Raw genomic sequence first — 19,699 nt, 5'->3', positions numbered from 1 at the left:
ACAGCCGGACTTGGGGTAGCGCTGTCGCTGCCAAAGTTCATCTCTAAAAAAAAAATTCCTGTCTTCTCTGAATCACGCTCACTTCCGGCCTCCGAGGTGTCCAACTCACTTATTTTTGAAGGGCGACTCTAAAATTTCGTAAGTCTACGGTCACCCAGCCTTGGAAAAGGCCGTCGCTTGCCTTACTTGCTGTCAAAGGAAGGGGAGTAGCGCAAGGCATGCCGGGATCGCGGAGGAGCAAGAAACCGTGCTGGAAAGATCGGAAAGGCGGCTGGAGGAGGCGCCATGGCTGTTCTCCTGGAGACCACGCTGGGAGATCTAGTGATCGATTTATACACGGAGGAGAGACCGAGAGGTAGCGGCGAGTGCCGACTGGGACAAATGCCGGTCGAGAAACCTCTGGGCAACTGCAGAAAAATTCCGGTTTAGCGATACTTCTCCAGCAGGGTTTTGCCGAGCTTGGTTGGATAAGCTGGCACAACATTTGCGCATTGTGCAAAAAAAATGGGGGGGGGGGGTGTACAGTTTTTGGGGATGCCTCGGAATCTGCAGCAGCCCAAAATGCAGACTGGGAAGGTCCCAGAGATCGTGGTGGTTTCAGGAGGTGGGGCTAGGCCAGGGGATGGGAGGTAGATTGAAATTAATACTAGTTTTTTTTTCACATGGGATCCAAAGATCTCAGTATTTTTTTTTCTAGGGAGAACCTGGACGGATTGTACAAAAGCTCTTTTAGATATTTTTTTAAATCTTGGGTTGGCTCCATTTCTTTAATAACTCTATACAATATTTACTTTGAAAATTATAAATGGCATCCCGTTTTTGACAGTTTATCAGTACTCCGGACTTGTATTTTATCTAAAATTGAAGAAAAAGCATTTGGGAGGGGAGGACAACTGCATACCGTGGGTGCATGGGATTCTTCTTCTGTCTTGCTTTAACTGTGGTTTATCAGTAAAACACCACTAATTCTCACTTTCCAACATGGCTTTATGAACTTGATTAATGGGGTTTTCAGTTTCTTTTCTGATGTGCAAAGCAGAACTTTTTCTGCCCAATTTCCACTGAAACTCCTATTTGACTTTTATAGTAGCTTGATTCCCATTACGCTAAAAGACCCTTCCTTACCCCATAAATAGCAGGAAAAGCTGATTTAAACTTCTTATGCATCAGGGTGTTATTAAAGCATAGAAACAAAATCTGTATAAAAAGGACTAGAACTCCATGCTTTCTAACAAGCTTTTGTGTCTCCAAATGTTGTATCAATGGATAGTCCACTCTTGCACATCCTGTCCTTGTGTAACTCAATTACTATATATTTTATACTGTTTGTCACTGCATTGCCATTTTTAACCTTCCTTTGTACCTCTTACCGTATTGAACTTTGCTTGGGAATTAATTAGGACAAGAGCTTGCTTTTTCTCCCTTTGTAAAGCACAATATGCATTGATGACACTGTAATTCAGGTAATATAAGAACAAGAGTGTCCAGCATGTGGCCCCCAAGGTCATAAATTTTTAACATTATTGTGTGATTTATATACATTAATTATATATTTTATATTGCCCAGACGATTGCTCTTCATTCATTGCAATCGAGGCAAACCAAACGTTTGGACATCCATGTATTAGAACATGCAGTGATTGCTTAATATGAACAGAAGGCACTGCATATTAACATAGATGTACTTCAAAGATTATGACATGCATTGCTGTCTATGGTCTACATTTTTTTAAAAAATGGACTGTTGACTTGAAAATAAGTCCTGCTCAAAAAATGGACAAACAATCTCAATACATAATCATACACATACTCACGGCAGCCAGGATTGCCTTCGCACAAAATTGGAAAAAAATTAATACACCCTCAGATGAAATTACCATCAGGAAAATACTTGAATGTGCAGAAATGGATAAAATGTCAATAGAACTAAAAGAAAGAGAAGAATCGGACTTCTATAAAGTATGGAATAAAATGGCTAGAAATCCGAAGCCAAAACAGGAAATAGAGAATACAAATAGATGGAGATACAAATAATGAATATTATTATAAGTGTCAATATTATGCTTGATACATCATAGGACAAGGTTATAGTGATAGGAAGGCAATGCAGAAGGGAGAATTATAAAAGCTAAGCAGGAAAGCCGATACTGAACGCTGTAAAATTACTCTATATTGTTATGTGTGTTCCGTGTTTTGTTTTTTATGTGTTTTTCCCCCTTGGTGTGTCTTCTTTACTGTTTTTAAAGATTAAAACTTTTTTAAAAATTATTTTTTTTAAAAAAATGTAAATAAGTCCTGCTTTTTTCAATATTCTTTTTTTATAGTATTTGATAAAAACAATAAATGATATTTCTCTGTCATTTTAATCTGAGCATTTATTCATGGCATGCCATTTGTTTCATGCAACTTCCTGGGGATTATTGCTGGGCATTATTAATTGAATTTGCATGAAGTATATAGCTTGTATCTTTTATTAGGCAAAGGCTGTAGCCTGTTTCAGTTGTCTTATCTTTATTCCTTCTAGCTTGTCTAAATTTCCTGAAGCTTTGCAAGATTAAATACTACAATTACTGCCTTATACATAATGTACAAGTAAGCATATCTTATTTTTTTCCATTGCTTTTCCCTCATATATTAGACAATAATTTAATTTTGAGTCTTACATAGTGAATATAGAATTTAAATCTAAGAGATACATATGCTAAATGACTTCTTCCTAATCATGCATGCATGTGTATATTTAAATTCCTTTCTTCAGTTGTAAAACAGAAATGATAGCATAGTCTGCCGTATATAATTATTGGCACACAGAATATTCTTAATAACAGGATTTTTAAAATTATGAATAATAAATTGCATGTGTTCCACATTGTTTCAGAGAGATTTTATCATACAAACTGGAGACCCACTGGGGACTGGTCGTGGAGGTGAATCCATATTTTGGTAAACATTGTTTAGTTTTGATTTACATAGTTGTCTATAAAACTTTTTGGATGCAGCAATTTTACTATTTATTGCATAGGCATTCATTTAGATTACCTATTGGATAATTGTAGTTGGAACAAGAATAAATCATAAACTTTGATAGTGAAAGTCTTCATGCAGTTGAGCATTCACTTTTGTCAATATATGATGCAGGAGAAATTTAAAGTACTGGTTCTAAGCTAAAAAAAACTTAAATGGTTTGGTACCAAGGACAGTTTTTACTTAGAATGGGCATCTAATCTGAGGGAAAATAATTTAGTGGTTCTTCATTTCCTTGAAGAGCTGTGGTGGCACAGTGGTTAGAATACAGTGTTGCAGGATAACTCACCGCTCTCTGCCAGCAGTTCAATCCTGACCGGCTCAAGGTTGACTCAACCTTCCATCCTTCTGAGGTCAGTAAAATGAAGAGCCAGATTGTTGGGGCAATATGCTGACTCTATAAACCACTTAGAGAGGACTGAAAAGCATTGTGAAGAAGTATATAAGTCTAAATGCCTTGCTAAGCTATTACTAAGTCTTAGGGATAAGGAATTGCCTCAGTTATGCAGTAGTCAGTGTTATGGAAGAATCTTTCTCTGGAAATTATTTTTGCTCCAGCACAGTTGACATTTCAGAAGCAACCTAAGATGGGCATGGGTGTATGTATGTGAAGACTAACAATACAATTGTATGTGTATGGGGTATTACTCTGTATTACTTTTAGATTAATGCAGTATATTACCATGAAGACTTTGGATACTACCAAGAGTCTTATGATTGGGTGGATATGAAAAATAAAGAAACAGATATGTAGTCTCAGTTATATAACTGATTCTGAAATTAACTTAATCATGAATAGAACTGTCAATTTGTACTTCATGCACTGTGCTGCAGTTTTTTTTTCTCTTTCATGTGGATAGTTTTTAAAAGTTATGCAATTCATTCCGATTGATAATTTGTTTGTACATGTTTCAGCAAATTGTATGGTGATCAAGCTAGATTTTTTGAAGCAGAGAAAGTGCCAAGAATTAAACACAAGAAAAAGGGAACTGTGTCAATGGTAAACAATGGGAGTGATCAGCATGGATCTCAGGTATGTCCACAGATCTGGAAAAGTCATGTCAACATATTAGGACATATGGAAATTGCAAAGTATTATAGAGCACAGATATGACATTATTTAAAAAACTGAAAAGAGGGGGGAAGCTTACGTTTAAAAAACCTGTTCCTTCTGTGGTTCTAGCATACCAGATGTTTCATATTTTAAGTGGGCAGTTACCAAACAAGATTGTTCATAAACATGGAATTAGGTGTAAAAACAATTTTGACTGATAGAGGAGGCATAATTGATCTCAATTAAAGCAAGAAATTTGGTCATCAGCCTTGAACCAGACCTAACATGATTCAGGTAGAATTCCATTCACACAGATTTTTCATAACTTTATTTCTATCCTTCTCTTCTTTTGCTTGATTTCTCTGAAAAAATCTCCCACTTTCTGAAATAAATTTAAACATTATGGAAGAAGAGCTGAGAGAAATAATTTGTTCTTCTGGCAGATGGACCACTCCTCCTCTATTCCAGTATTGGGTGAATTCACACTAATGAGTGAATGCCACTATTGAGCGAAGTATTTTGATATCATCCAAACTGAACTTCACTTTGTTCAACCATTTCAATTATATTGATGGTTGATTTGTCGTAAGATGACATTGTTTTCTGGGTTTGCTGAAAACCTTAGCGGAACGAGATCTCAACATAGTTGGCTATGACAAGTTAAATAACCTAGGCTTAACCTGGAGGAGCTCTAATAACACTCCTGTAGAGAACAATCAATCATCTGCTACACTATCCTCAGAAATAACCTCCAGGAAAGACTGATATCATCACAATATCAAACCACCTTCAGTACCTAAAAATCACAGAAAGGTGGTGATATCAGAAGATTTTCTGGTGAATGAGACCAAAATCAGCTAATGTATCAATAGACTGAAATGGGTAGATAAAGATTTTCATTACTTTGTCAACTCCAATTCATTATTTTTCTTGATTTTTTTTTTTAGTTTCTTATTACTACAGGAGAAAACTTAGATTATCTGAATGGTGTGCATACAGTGTTTGGTGAAGTAACAGAAGGCATGGATATATTGATGAAAATTAATGAGTCCTTTGTCGACAAGGATTTTGTTCCATATCAAGACATCAGGTTTCACTATTTTACTTCTATACTTGATAAAATTCTCCTGGATTAAACAAAAACTAGCAAGTTGTATCTATCAGAGACTTCTGAAACCCAAATCAAAAGTAGCTGTAGTTTTTCCCCTACTGTTGTGCTATCACCATTAAAGCTCTGGTAGATGTATTTGCTATGACTTCAAAACTCTTTAAGCAAGTCACCATTTGTAAATTACATAAATGAATTATGTGCCATGAAGTAGAAGAGTTTTTTTTTAGTCTCCCCTAAAACTTTTGCTGTCATACTTTTCATGTATAACATTAGTTCTGAACTATATTTGATAGTAGATGAAAACAATTACCGGTATGTGAACTACATTTTATATAATTGGAAGGCAATTGTTACTATTGGAGGGCAATTGTTGAATTCCTTTCAGCATAAACCAGGTGAAGGCTTTCAGTTAAGTGTGTAATAATTCCAAGTTTTATAATAACACATGTATCCTCTCTCAGTGTAAAACTAAGTTTAACATAGATTTTGTTTTCAGATAAATGAGTTTTGTTGGGTAGGTGTTTTTTGATGCAGCAGTGAATTAATATTCAAAATTATTGTGAAACGGAATCTTGAACTTACTCTAACTGAATATGTTTTTTTATTTAGGATAAACCACACAGTGATCTTAGATGATCCATTTGATGATCCTTCTGGTTTGGCAATACCAGACCGTTCACCAGAACCTACAAAAGAACAATTGGATGTGAGTATTGCTTTTAACTTGAGTGTGGAGTAGATCAAGAAATATGTTTATGTTCTCCTAATGTATCAGCTGATTTTGCAGATGTATAGAACTTTGTGCTTATGTTCCCATAGAGGCCCAGAGTCAAGTTTGACTTGGAAAAAAAAGCTTTAGTTTGGGGATACATTGTTCAATAAAAGGAACTGTGTTTTGAACCTGTATCCTTTTCACTGGCAATAATACAGGTTCTTCAGTTTCAGTAGCATTATAGTTTCAGCTTCAAGATAGGAAAAATATCAAACACAACAGTTGCAAGTATTCTTTTCTAAGTATATACTAGTTTTGGGGGGAATATTTGACTGCACACCATTATGCCTGCAAAATAACGAATAACATTAGAAGTATAATTCATGCACTTGCCTGCCGAGAAGGCATATCTTTGTCTTTACTGACCGCTGATCTCTCGTGTGCTAACCATTATCAAAGTATCATTAGCAGTAAGGTGCACAATTATGCTTCCAAAGGTTATATGGCAATTATACAGGGATGCACATTAATTTTATTTTTTAAATTTATTAAATTTGTGTACTTGCCCATCTCACCAAGTGACTCTGGGTGGTGAACAAAATTATACCCTTATCATCAGATGATAAGAAAGGGCAATAAGGAAAAGGGAAGAGTGAATGAAATCCTATAACTGCATTCTGTAGAAGTGTAACCTCAATACTTGGTTAACAATGGTATCTGGAATTTCCATGGCTAAGTAATGCAAATGTAATGTGTGATGTCACATCACTACATCACTTAGTGACAGCAGTCCCAGCACTTCCCCTTGCTGTCATTAAGCAAGAACCATGGGTTGTTAGGCAAGGACCTCATTGCAATTTCCTGCCTGTTTCCACAAGCAAAGTTAGTGGAGAAGCTGGCAGAAACTTGGAGGTCCCAGGTGGCTCACAAGGACGCTGGTGGGCAGGTAAGTAGCCACTGCAAGGTGTGGGAGAGCCAGTGCAGGATAAGTGTGATGAGGTTTCAGGTAGCTGCTGCAGGGTGTTCTAAAAAGGTGAAGTATTCATTCTAAATTGTATTAAATATCTGTCTCTTTGTTTTTCTATAAGACAGAGTGGGAGAATAGGTGCTGATGAAGAAATAGATGACTTCAAAGGAAGATCTACCGATGAAGTGGAAGAAATTATGGCAGAGAAAGAAGCAAAAACACAGGCTATTCTCTTGGAAATGGTAAAAACAGTGTACCTGATCTGATTGCTAAGCTGTAGATATATAGATGCTTAGTTTTTTATAAATAGGAATGATACCACCTACCAAATGATTGCCACATTAAATCTGGTATGCTCTGTGTTCTTTGGCAAATTTTGCCTCTTAAATTTAAACTTGTTTTATAGGGAAATCTAAAGGATTTTAAATAGCATATAATACATTTGATTAAAGCAATCCATATGCAGAATCACTTTTATGTTAAAGAACTTTCCCTTTCGGGAGAGGGGGCGGTCTATAAGCGCTAAGAAATAAATAAATAAATAAACTTGAATGCAGATTAAATGTGCATCTGTGCTTATATTACAGTTTTAAAGCTATTGTACTAAACTCATGTAAGCATTTATAAAATGGAGTACAATTGATCTGACTTGTGGTCAGCAACTAGGTTCTGCCTAGGACAGAGATGGCTAACCTTTTAGTCCTCATGTGCCGAAATCGCGCCTACCCATGTGACAGGGTACGCGCCGCCCCACTCAAAATGCAGTGCACCCCACATTCACACATCTGCACGACCCCTGCCCCCTGTGCATATGCAAACACCCCCGCCTCCCCGTGCATGCTCACACATCTCCTGCATACACTGCAGAGATTCGAAAATCAGCTTGCCAGCAGGGGGCACACATGCATATGCAGTGGAGCTGAGCTGGGCGACGGTTGAGCATGCCTGCAGACCTATGCTTGCCATAGGTTTGCCATCTCAGTCCTAGGAGGACAGAAATCATAAACTAAATTCCAACTGCTATTTTTCCGAACTGAGAGACAGGCTGATGGCAAGTCCCAGAACATGGCCATTATTTCCTCCATCCTTCTTTCCCTCTAGTGTGACAAATATGTGGAACATATTTTATGTAAGATCACCCAGCATGCCAGAACAATGTATATTTTAATATTTTTACCGTTACAACTTTAGTAATCCCTACTCATTGCGAGACATGAATAAAGGATTATGTAATAACATCTACTGTAATCTTGAGCTTTTAAAAATTAAAATATATGAATCAACTATTTTAAAAAGCATTTAAATTGATAAATTTCTTTATTGATTGTTTTTTCCTGTGATGGTCCATGAAAGTAAACATATGATGCATTGGTTTCAATTTTGACACCACAATTATTGCTTATAAAGCAGTCCTTATCTTTGTAAAATCTTAGAAGTCACAAACATGAAAAAAGAGACGAATGAATTTTGCCTTCTTCACAAGTTGAGTTATAGCTCAGAAGCATATTGTTTTTAAGAAAACTATCATCTTTTTTTTAAGAATCTCATCAGAGAGATGAGATTTTTGAACTGAAAGGTCTGCCTTTTCCATTCTGAAGGCTTCGGAATAAACTTGAGTAGCATATTCACATTGTACACATTCTCACCATCCTAAAATGCAGTTGTTTCGATATGTGTATCCATAAGTGTAAATTGTAGGAGTGTTGGAATAATATAATCTGTCTTTCTTTGTTCATCAGGTTGGAGACTTACCTGATGCAAATATCAAACCACCTGAAAATGTTCTTTTTGTCTGCAAACTTAATCCTGTGACAACCGATGAAGATCTTGAAATCATATTTTCCCGATTTGGCCTGATAAAAAGGTAACATTTTCAAAACATTTTCAAAGACTACATTAGCAGACCTTATTAAAAGGGCAAAATGTAGTTCTTGCTCGTGAAAAATGCACAAGGAGACTTTTTTTTAGACACAGTGGCCTAGCAAGAGACTTTATATAGATATTAATTAGTGCCTTTTATTGACAGAAATACTTTTCAGACCTTTAGTGACCGCCTAAACTGAAAATGGTTTTTCCTAAGTGGGAATCTCACAAAGTTCTCTTTAGCAGACTTTAAAAAGATGAAAACTATAGAAGTTCAGCAGGGGAACCGCTTTCGATTTCAAATCAATATATTTATGTGTGTCTTAGGGAAAGGGTTTTGAGTCTTTGACTCCTAATACAAGTAGTCCTCAATTTACGACCACAATGGAGCCCAAAATTTATGTTGTTAAGTGATTTACGACTTTTCTCACCACATTTGTTAAGCGAATCACTGCAGTTATTAAATTAGTAACATGGTGGTTAATTGAATCTGGATCCCCCATTGACTTTGCTTGTCAGAAGGTTGCAAAAGGGGATCACATGACCCCAGGACTCTGCAAATGTCGTAAATGTGAGTCAGTTGTCAAGCATCCAAATTTTGATCACATGATCACAGGGAATGCTGCAACAGTCATAAATGTGAAAAATGGTCATAAGTCACTCTTCAGTGCCGTTGTAACTTTGAACGATCCCTTAACAAACTGTTGTAAGTTGAGGACTACCTGTATTATATACCAGGAAGGACACAGATCTTTTCTCTGCTAAAGGAAAAGCTGTGAATTATCAAATATGGTTGCTTGAATCTTTAGTCTTACAATGCCATTTATTAAGTTTTAGAAAAAGAATCACTATAGACAGTTCCAGCACTTTTTTCTTCTGTATTGTAATGCAATATATGTATGTCTGTTCTCTTTAGTTTTTTTACATGGCTTTTCTGTATCTTAAATCAATATTATGTTAGAAAGTGCAATTCTCTAATTCAGTGTGAGGGCTAACCTCACTAATACTTTTAAAGCTTATTGTAGTGTTTAGTATGTTGAAGCTGAACGTAGTGATCCTTAAAGGTAACGGTAAAGGTTCCCCTCGCACATATGTGCTAGTCATTCCCGACTCTAGGGGGTGGTGCTCATCTCCGTTTCAAAGCTGAAGAGCCAGCACTGTCCGAAGACGTCTCTGTGGTCATGTGGCTGGCATGATTAAACGCTGAAGGCACCCGGAACACTGTTACCTTCCTACCAAGGTGGTCCCTATTTTTCTACTTGCATCTTTACATGCTTTCGAACTGCTAGGTTGGCAGAAGCTGGGGCAAGTAACAGGAGCTCACTCCATTACGCAGCACTAGGGATTCGAATCACTGAACTGCCGACCTTTCTGATCAACAAGCTCAACTATATTAGAACTTGGCCCAACTCTAAAACTCATCCATGGGTCTAAAGGTAGCCGAAAGTGAAAAACGAGACTTCTGCCTGTAGTTCTATTAAACTCACACATTCTTAACTTATCATCCATACTGCAACTTCTGATACCATAGTGGCTTACAAGGACCTCCTATTTCAGGCTATTTAGCTCTCATCAGCTAGCCATACCCTTACTGGGATTTGAATACTGGGATATATATATATATATAATCATTGCTTGTCACATGTTAACCGTATCTGTGTGGTTTCCTGAACAAAATGTGCTGGTTTTTCAGTTGTGAAGTGATTCGAGATTGGAAAACTGGTGAATCTCTCTGCTATGCCTTCATTGAGTTTGAGAAGGTATGTGACCATATGTATATGGTGTTTAGCTGTACAGTATAACAATATAAACGGTGGTGTTACCAAACCAAATGCTTTATGTACAACTTTATTTTTAAAAAATAACATTTGGAACATCTCAGTTCCAAGCATATTAAGACAGATGGAATAGCACTAGCCAGCCCCACAACTCTTTGAATCCCAAGCGAGATAGATATTTTCAGAAAGCCAGGCGACTGGGGCCCCACCTCTCCTCTGTGGGGAGAATGTTCCAAAGGGCATGGGGCAACTTCTCATTAACAATTAATTAATCTCACGGACCAAGTTCACATTAATTTAAAATGTAGACTAGTTTGCAGCCCAGTCTGTCATGTGAACACAGCCATAGACTGGTTCCCTGAAGAAGCAACTGCGATTCCATTTTTGAAAGCGCTTGTAAAATACCGAAACTTCTAGTGCCTTAACGCTATATTAAAGTCAGATTTTACTTAACAATATGGCATTGGTATTGTGCATTCCAAGCTGACTGTGCAAGGTAGGCAGCATTAATTCAGTTAGAATTTTTTATGGTATTCATGTTTTCCACTTCTATAATGGCATCAAAAAGTGGTTATGAATGTTCTAAATTTAATTATACTTTTTCTTGAAACATATACCAGGAAGAAGATTGCGAGAAAGCTTACTTTAAGATGGACAATGTCTTAATAGATGACAGGCGAATACATGTTGATTTTAGCCAATCTGTTGCAAAGGTTAAATGGAAAGGAAAAGGTAACAAGATGAATACATTATTTTTATTAATTTTCCTCCTTAAAAATTTCTTATAGACATCATCAAATATGTTTTTAGGGTGTGGGGGAGACACAGAAATTTGTTTTCAGTGAAACTATTTGTCAGATATAGATTTGTTGACCATCAATTAGCTATTTATAAAGGTGCATAGTCTGTTTTTCAATTTTGTAATTACACAGATGAAAAATGCTACGTTTGCTTAATAAATGCATGTGGGAACTGTGAGATTTGACTGTAGCTTTATCAGTATTAAGTATTGGTATTAAGAGGATTAATGCTGCCGCTGGTAGACTGAAAGGAAGTAGCTCAAACTATTTGAATTTGATCAAATTGTCTATGTGCCCATTAGAATTGGCATCATTTTTTTTTTGGCTGAAGAGCACTGTTTGCGAAGACTTTCCTTTTTGAGCCAGGCTATTTCTAATCTGATTATAAGAAAAATTAGCACAAAGCAGCACAAAGTATTTGTTTAGATTTCTGTGGGGGATCTCGTGACAGGCACTTCCCAGAGGCTTTAACTATTTCTGAAACATTTCTATTTGGAGCCCATTTCATTAGGATCTCCCTAAATCAGTTTATTTGGCACAGCAATAGTTAACAGTTATTTCCATACAGCCCTGTATTCCCAATTAATGTCAGCTTATCTCTCTTTTTATAAACAGGTGGGAAATATACAAAGGATGATTTCAAAGAATATGAAAAAGACCACAGCAAAACTTCTAAATTAAGCCTGAAGGAGAAAGCAAAACCCAAGCAAGAGTATCCTGAACAATTATATTATTGTGTGAAGTGTCATAGTGGTTAAAATCAGTGTCGTGCTGGTCTATTGTGGGTTGATAGAATAATTTCTTGACTTCCCAGCCCAGGGCTGAGAGGGTGTGGCTGCTCCAAAATTACCCAGCTGTCTTCCATGCCTAAGGAAAGACCAGAACTCAAATCTCCTCCCTGCTTCTAATCCAGCACCTTAACACTACACCTCTTTGATATTCAAATAAGTAGAAGAATAAGTAGAGCAATAACAAATATAACATTCAGTATGCATATGAAACTATTCAGAGCTGATGGAATATGCGTCTTCGTTATACACCAATATTAAAGTACTTGTAGAGATTGATAAATATCTCTCGATCTAATATTCCATTGAATATTATATTAATGGATAGATTTGCATTCACATATCTGATTTCAAACCTTATTTTCTTAGGGCTATTATGTAAACTCTCTTGTTATATAACTTTCATACATGTAATATTTAGTGAAGAGCCAAGTTGGATTTAGGAAATCAAGAGTTCAGTGGCAAGTGCTTCTTTTAGGTGTCTCTGAAAACCTCAATTAAATGCCTGTTTAGGCTTTATGATAATTTCGTTATGTAGGAAATAAGCTGTGTTTAATTGTGACCAGAATCAAAGTGTTTTAACAGCTGTTAAAAAAATGTTTACATATGGTGAATGTATTTGCTATAGATCCTCCTAGTTAAATTTAACTTTCTTGTGAATTTGGGAGAGGGTGTATACTCTCGGTTCCATCTTTCAAAGACCTAATGTTGCTTTGCATTCTGGCTAGATCGTACAGAAAAATTGATTGCAAAAGCTGTGAAGTGGGGGGCTGCCATCAGTTTACCACCCAGACATCTCTCAGCAACTACCAAATTGTGTCTCAGAGCAGTTACAAAACAGAAAATCTGGGATTAATTCTGATGGCCGCACGTAGGAACTGGATGATTTAAAAAAAAAATCCCATTCAAAATTGTGTGTGTTTCAAAGTCTGGCAAAATTATTGCAAAGAAATACTGAAAGGGGTGGTTTGCTAGTGGATTCATTTATATCTGAGGGGTACTACCAAATTATTTCCTTGCACTTCACGGGACAATCAGCTCCAATACAATGTCTACATTTATGGATTTTCTCTCCCTCTTAGCTCCCTCTGGCAGCACTATTGGTGCACACTTTCCTTAACTGACCTCCATAGCTCCAAATATGATCTTGTGCTGGAGAATGAAGAGGAAGAAGCCAAAACCAGCCATAAGCACTCTGATAAAAAGAAGAAACATTACCATTCAGACGACACCGATGAGGACGAGAAGAGGAGCAAAAAATCCAAGGTATTCAATGTTTGTCCTTTTGTTGGAATGATATTTTTAAAAGGTTCATTCCTGTGAAAAGAAAGCGGGCCTAGTGTTTTCCCTGCCTTTAAGGATGTCCATTCCTTTATATCCTACTCCAGTATTATCCTATTTGCTGCCTTAACATAGATGAACGGTTTACTCCCTGCTTTCCCATTTTCAAATAAAAGAGCTTGCTCATTGTTAACCACTTCTTTTGGCTTCTGCACTCTGCTGGAAATCCCCTTAGCTCTGCAAAACTGTTTAGAAAAACTAAATTAAATATGATCTCACCAAAAGACAGGAAATTTACCTTTGCCAATAGGCAGGGAGAAAAAAACCCGACTCTTTAGCTAAGAACCTGACATAAGTGACCTTTTGAAAAAGTATTGTGATCTGTTAGTTTCTGTGTGTGGTTTTTTATGATGCAGGAAAATGTTCTTAGTGACTATCAAAAAATAATCTCATCCCCTTCTCCCCCCCCCCCCCGATCTTGTGACAGCTAGGAAAAGATTAGAGATTCTTATTGTTGCTTAGCTGCTCTGTAGTGTTGCAAACACAAATTTAGGGCAAAAGTTTGCAATGCAATGATGGCACAGCTGTTAAATGAAGGCTGCAATGTAAAAGAAATTTTTACTGAGCTAATTAACTTATTTATATGAATGAAAGGAGACTAAAGGGAAGAGCCATCTCCCACGTCCTTTATTTTCCATATTCCTAAAAAAAGACACTTAACTACTGTAGCCTCACTTTTTGCATTGCTATCTTCTCTTTGGAGGAGATTTCTGCATTGCCCTCACCATATTCACTGCTAAATCTTAAAGTTATTTGCCTGTTGTAATATTCCGTGCGTGATCTTTTCCATTAATACGCCCAATTTCTTTCTCTGTCCTGCCATTTCATGCACTGTTCCTGATACCGTGTTTCCTAGAAAATAAGACAGGGTCTTATTTTCTTTTGACCCCCGAAATAAGCGCTTGGCCTTATTTTCGGGGAGATCTTATTATTTTTGAGGTGCAGGAGGCAGCAAGCATGGTCACCTCATGGCTGCCCAATTGGCCTTATTATCCAGGGAGGGCTTATATTCGGGGAAACAGGATACTGGCTTAAATTAGTTATCTTGTTATCTTTTTATTTATTCATTTGCAAATAAGAAGAAACCTTCGACTATCTCCAATATAGTTTCCTCAGATATCTGTTTTTGGCTATGAAATATTCCCCGGGCATTCTAAATAATTTATCGAATTTCAGGCTTTTCAGAACTGTTTTTTTCTGGTTATGATCTATGCTCCCTTTAACCTTAAGTGTACTCTTTTCATTCAGTCCAGTGTTTCTAGTTGTTTAATTGTACATTTCTGCTTGGATGTCTATTTTACCTGAAATTTGATTTCCTTTGGATATCAAATAGTCTTTTCCTGAAAAATAGTAAAATGCTAACTCCTTGAAACAGAACCCGTTTTAAAGTGCTGTCTAAAAACACCAATAAACTGGACTACCTTTCATAGTGAAAGAAAAGGCTATTTTTTAAAAAAAATGTCTTCTAGTAAATGGGCTTGAGTAAATGAGTCGCCTTTGGTAGACTGAAATGATGGGTCCCAACCTTTTGGGTAGCTATAATTTAAGAGAAAATTTACATAAATATGTTACAGATGGTATATAAAACTCTGTTAATGAGGAGCAGTGAGGTAGCCTAGAGGTGAAGACATGTACTCACACTCCAGAGGTTGAGAGTTTAATCCTAAACAGCAACAGATGTCAAGATGCAAAGAGTAAATACTTGCTGTGAACTCAGTGTAGGCATCAGGAAGGGTATCTGGCCAGTAAATGCTCAGCTCCATTCAGTTGCCCCGACAAAAGGGATTACAGGATCATAAAAAGAAATAACTGTTAATAATCACAAAAATAGGTAAATCATACAACAAAAAAGTGCTGGAATATTTTATTGTATGTGATTGTTATGAAAAAAAATCCCTGAAGTACAAGAAAGAAGGAAGGAGGGAGGGAGGGAGGGAGGAAGGAAGGAAGGAAGAAAGAAAGAAAGAAAGAAAGAAAGAAAGAAAGAAAGAAAGAAAGAAAGAAAGAAAGAAAGAAAGAAAGAAAGAAAGAAAGAAAGAATGAATGAATCTCAAAAACAAAGTTTGAATTGAAACCTCAGGGTTTTGTTTTGTTTTGCTAGGAATTATCTCAGAACATATTTCTTAAAATTACAATTTATTAAGATGTGTGCTGTTGGCCATGACAACAAATCTGATTCAACCCTGGAAAACAAAGGAACATTTTGCTAATGATAACAGATTGGGAAAAACATTTGAGGAAATACACAGCAAAAAAAAAAATGAAACCCTATTCTTGCAGGTCATCAGTACTGCTGCACGAGGGACAGTAAAGTTAAATCAGCAAGAGAAAAGCTTAGCTGAAAATCAGATCAGATACCATTCCCAAGTAGTGTAACAATTTTGGGTAGGATGTTTGTTTCCCAATAATAGTACTGTCAATAGTTTCAATCACTTGTGAAAAATGGGAACATAGAAATATACACACAAAGACACATCTTCGTCTTCATGTTCTTCTTATCCTAACAGAATCTAGTTTGTAAACAAAAGTGAAATATCTGATATTGGCCAAGAAAAAGAAAGTGTAATAACACTCTATAACAGCTTAAATTACCTTAGTTGGTTCCTTCTAAGTTTTATAGATAAATTCCATTCATACAGGACGATGTTCTGTTCCTTCCCTTCCTTCCTTCCTTCCTTCTTTCTTCTCTGTGCCTTCATCTTCTCCAGGAAAGATAGGGTGGGAAGGAACATACAATAGCATCAAGAAAAAAGGAACCCCCACAGAGCTATTATGTTTGTTTCCAGAGTATATAGCAACAGCAATAGCACTTACACTTATATACGGCTTCCCAGTGCTATACAGCCCTCTCTAAGCAGTTTACAGAGTCAGCCTATTGCCCCCAACAATCTTGGGTCCTCATTGTACCCACTTGGAAGGATGGAAGGCTGAGTCAACCTTGAACCTGGTGGGATTTGAACTGCCAAGTTGCAGGCAGCAGAAGTAGCCTGCAGTACTGCACTCTAACCACTGCGCCACTGAGGCTCATATAACATTGTTTTATGACGTGTCAAGGTTCAAATCTAATTATTATGTTTAACTAATTAGAGATTTACTGATCTCAGTAGCACCTGCAAGGGAAAGCAACTTTATTTCCAGATATCTTGGATTACATGGTGAGTGGTCAAAAATTATAGCTGTTCTAGTGTTCTAGTCCATAATGAATGCAGTGGCCTTTCACCTTCACCTCCTGTTATACCAAGAAGGCCCCTCATAGCTAATTTTCTCCGGAGGCACTCAAAAGTGTATGCAATGGGCTCCAGAATTGACAATCTCTGCCTTAATTTGATAACATAGAGACAGATTGTTATGTTTAAGTCAGCAATCATAAATTAGGTATATTGACTAATGCTGTATTTTAAATCATAAAGCATAGAAATTTCTCATTTTTATTGTTTTACAAGCTTCAAATCACTTTTTTTTTTTAAAAAAAAAACCACTTATTTTTATACCCATGCAGGATAGATTATTTTGTTCTTCCCAGGGGTTTCCTTTAAAGGTCGTGATGGCGAACCTATGGCACGCATGCCAAAAGTGGCACACAGAGCCATCTCTCCAGGCACGCGAGCCATCGTCCGTTGCTCTTCCGGGGTTCTGGCACGCCGGCAACTGGTCTTCATGCATGCGGGAGTGCCGGAAATCGGAAGAGAAGCTGCCCAGTGCACATGCGCGCACCGGGAAGATGATCTTACGGTTTTTAGCGCTCCTGCGCCCATCCACCTAGTCTTCCAGTTTCTGGCACGCATGCGTGCACAAAGACCAACATGCTGGTACATATGCACACTCCAAAAACCGGAAGATCATCTTCCCAGTGTGTGCACGTGCACTGGGCAGCTGCTCTTCCGGTTTCTGGGGCACACACATGCGTGCACTCCCATTTCGGTACTCGTTGCCGAAAAGGTTCACCAATATTGCTTTTAAGATCTAGCTAGACATCATTTACTTACAATTAATTGGTACATTGCTATTCATTCTGTAGGAATAGCATGAAAATCAGACTTTGAAAACTGTTAGTGTTCCTCTTCTCCACTCATCTGTTTCATCAATGCAATAAACTGCGTTTTCTTCCTTCTTCTCTCAGGAGCCTAGCCGAAGGCACAAAGAAGAATTTGATAGGGAGAAAAGAAAAAGTGACAAGCGAGAGAGATGTCGGAGCCATTCCCGGGAGAGAGAAAGTCATCACAAAAAGTCTAAAGACAAGCATTCCGAGGAAGCCTGGGAAAGAGACCATTATGAAGAAAGAAAGTCAGACAGGAACCCCAAAAAGTCCAAAGATAAGGAAAAGTCCAAATATAAATAAGGGCGGACTGATGTCAACTGTAAAGCAACTGTTTCTTAGCATTTATCTGCCTTAGAAACTGCCAATGTCTTCCCTTCCCTTCCCTTCCCTTCCCTTCCAGAAGGTCTTCAAGCTCACCCTAATTTTGCCTCATAAGCCAGTTAGAGTGCAGTACTGCAGGCTACTTCTGCTGACTGCCGGCTGACTGCAATTTGGCAGTTCAAATCCCACCAGGTTCAAGGTTGACTCAGCCTTCCATCCTTCTGAGGTGGGTAAAATGAGGACCCAGATTGTTGGGGGCAATATGCTGACACTGTAAACCGCTTAGAGAGGGCTGGAAAGCACTGTAGAGCGGTATATAAGTCTAACTGCTATTGCTATAAGAGTTCTGTGGGAGGATATCTTCATCAGATGGATTCTTTTGTTATTTTTGTTGCCTTTTAAAACTGCAGATTGCAGAGATTAGAGAAATCCATGCTACAGTCCAGTAACAAGGATCCTGCAGCATTCGGGTTATTACTGATAGCAGTCTGCTGCTGTTACTGCCAGAAAGGAATTCTAAGTCACCTTTAACTGTGAAAGTAACATAGAGGACTTTATTCAAGACTGGATGAATTTACTTCTCTCTTTCTCACAGGAAACTGTTAATGAATGAAGCTTGTACAGTTACATGAATGAGGTAGATCTATTTTTATTGCCAGCTGAAGGCTTCCCTGTTGTATTTATACAAATAGATAATATTGACGTTTTATATATAATAATATGGAAATATATACTAGTAAGGTACACAGTTCATCACTGGTACTAGCCCATGCAGTTGGTACTTCTAAGAGTTCATTGCTCCAAATACCTGTTGTTTCAGAGAGAAAATGAGAAGCCCCACTCTGCACTGTAGCAGTGTACAACATTGATACATCTAGATTGCCACAAAAGAGAGACTATATACATTTTGTACTAGCTGCGGTATTTCCATGCAAATCTTTAGTTTCACCTCCATCTAATACAGCAACGTGAATCTATTTCAGCAAATATATCAGTAAGTCTATGTCAGTTAGGAAGCTGTAGCAAATCCTGTTGGTTTTGTATTCGGATTCAGTTTTTTCAAAATGTAGCTTTGTTTGGTAATGTAAAATTGTACCTACTTAATTTTTTTTTAAAAGCTATCAGTCCCTATAATATGTATGTGGTGGGTTTTGTTTTTCCCTTCTAACTGGATTCGTTTTATGAAAGCAAATGATAATATTCAAATAAAACAAAAGGTAAAAAAGTTATGATATGTCTGTAGTTACTTACCAAGCACATCTAAACTGTATTGAAGTAACCAAAATATCTTTACAATCCCCAAGGCGTGTCGCAACTTTTGAGCACCCCTCATGTTGGGAAATTAAAAGCTGAAAAAATTGGCAAGCCGTAAATGCCCATGAGAAAGAAATAGATGGCCTGTTCTGGAAGACATAACTTCTTGTTGGTATAAGCAAACAGTATCAACGAACACGCTGGTTAAACTATAGCTATAGCTCTAATCTGTAACAGAGAAATGTTTCTGTCTTTAACGTTTTTTTAATTAAACCCTCTCATCAGCAACTATGGGTTTTTTTAAAGCAAGTGATTTATAAATGAGTCTTAGATTGTCTCCCTTAAAACATACATCACAAACGTGTGTCATTTTCTATGGGCCATTTGTTCATTAAACACTGCAGTGAAAGAACTCAATTGTGCTAACATCACAATGATTCTAAATCAGAGTGGGCAAATCAGAGGTACATATAGCCCTTAGATCCCAGCAAATTGTAATTTTGTTGGTGTGAAAGAAAAGGAAAAGCATACTTTGTACAGTGAGGCATCATTAATTTCATTGAGTTATAAAGCTAATATATTTTGACCTACTAATTGCTGCCCTACCCTGCTGTTCAAGAACAACCCTAAGCTAAAGAAGGCTTATA

General features: G+C 37.2%; 1 protein-coding gene across 1 annotated transcript; it reads left to right on the top strand.

The window, feature by feature from the left end:
* Window positions 1-190: 190 nt before the first annotated feature.
* On the top strand, window positions 191-19,027 carry PPIL4 (peptidylprolyl isomerase like 4). The gene is made up of 13 exons (XM_081945660.1): window positions 191-355; window positions 2,525-2,592; window positions 2,879-2,943; window positions 3,940-4,057; window positions 5,026-5,168; window positions 5,799-5,895; window positions 6,994-7,110; window positions 8,608-8,732; window positions 10,425-10,491; window positions 11,130-11,241; window positions 11,925-12,021; window positions 13,231-13,363; window positions 17,559-19,027. Exons 1-13 carry the CDS (start codon window positions 286-288, stop codon window positions 17,775-17,777), a joined length of 1,431 nt encoding a protein of 476 aa, XP_081801786.1. The 5' UTR covers window positions 191-285; the 3' UTR covers window positions 17,778-19,027.
* The last annotated feature ends 672 nt before the right edge of the window (window positions 19,028-19,699 follow it).

Source organism: Natrix helvetica (genome assembly GCF_964273705.1).
Source record: "Natrix helvetica genome assembly, chromosome: 2".
In the NCBI taxonomy this organism is placed as follows: domain Eukaryota; kingdom Metazoa; phylum Chordata; class Lepidosauria; order Squamata; family Natricidae; genus Natrix; species Natrix helvetica.
The sequence above is the reverse complement of the archived record's forward strand: the minus strand, read 5'-3'. Positions and strand labels throughout refer to the sequence as shown.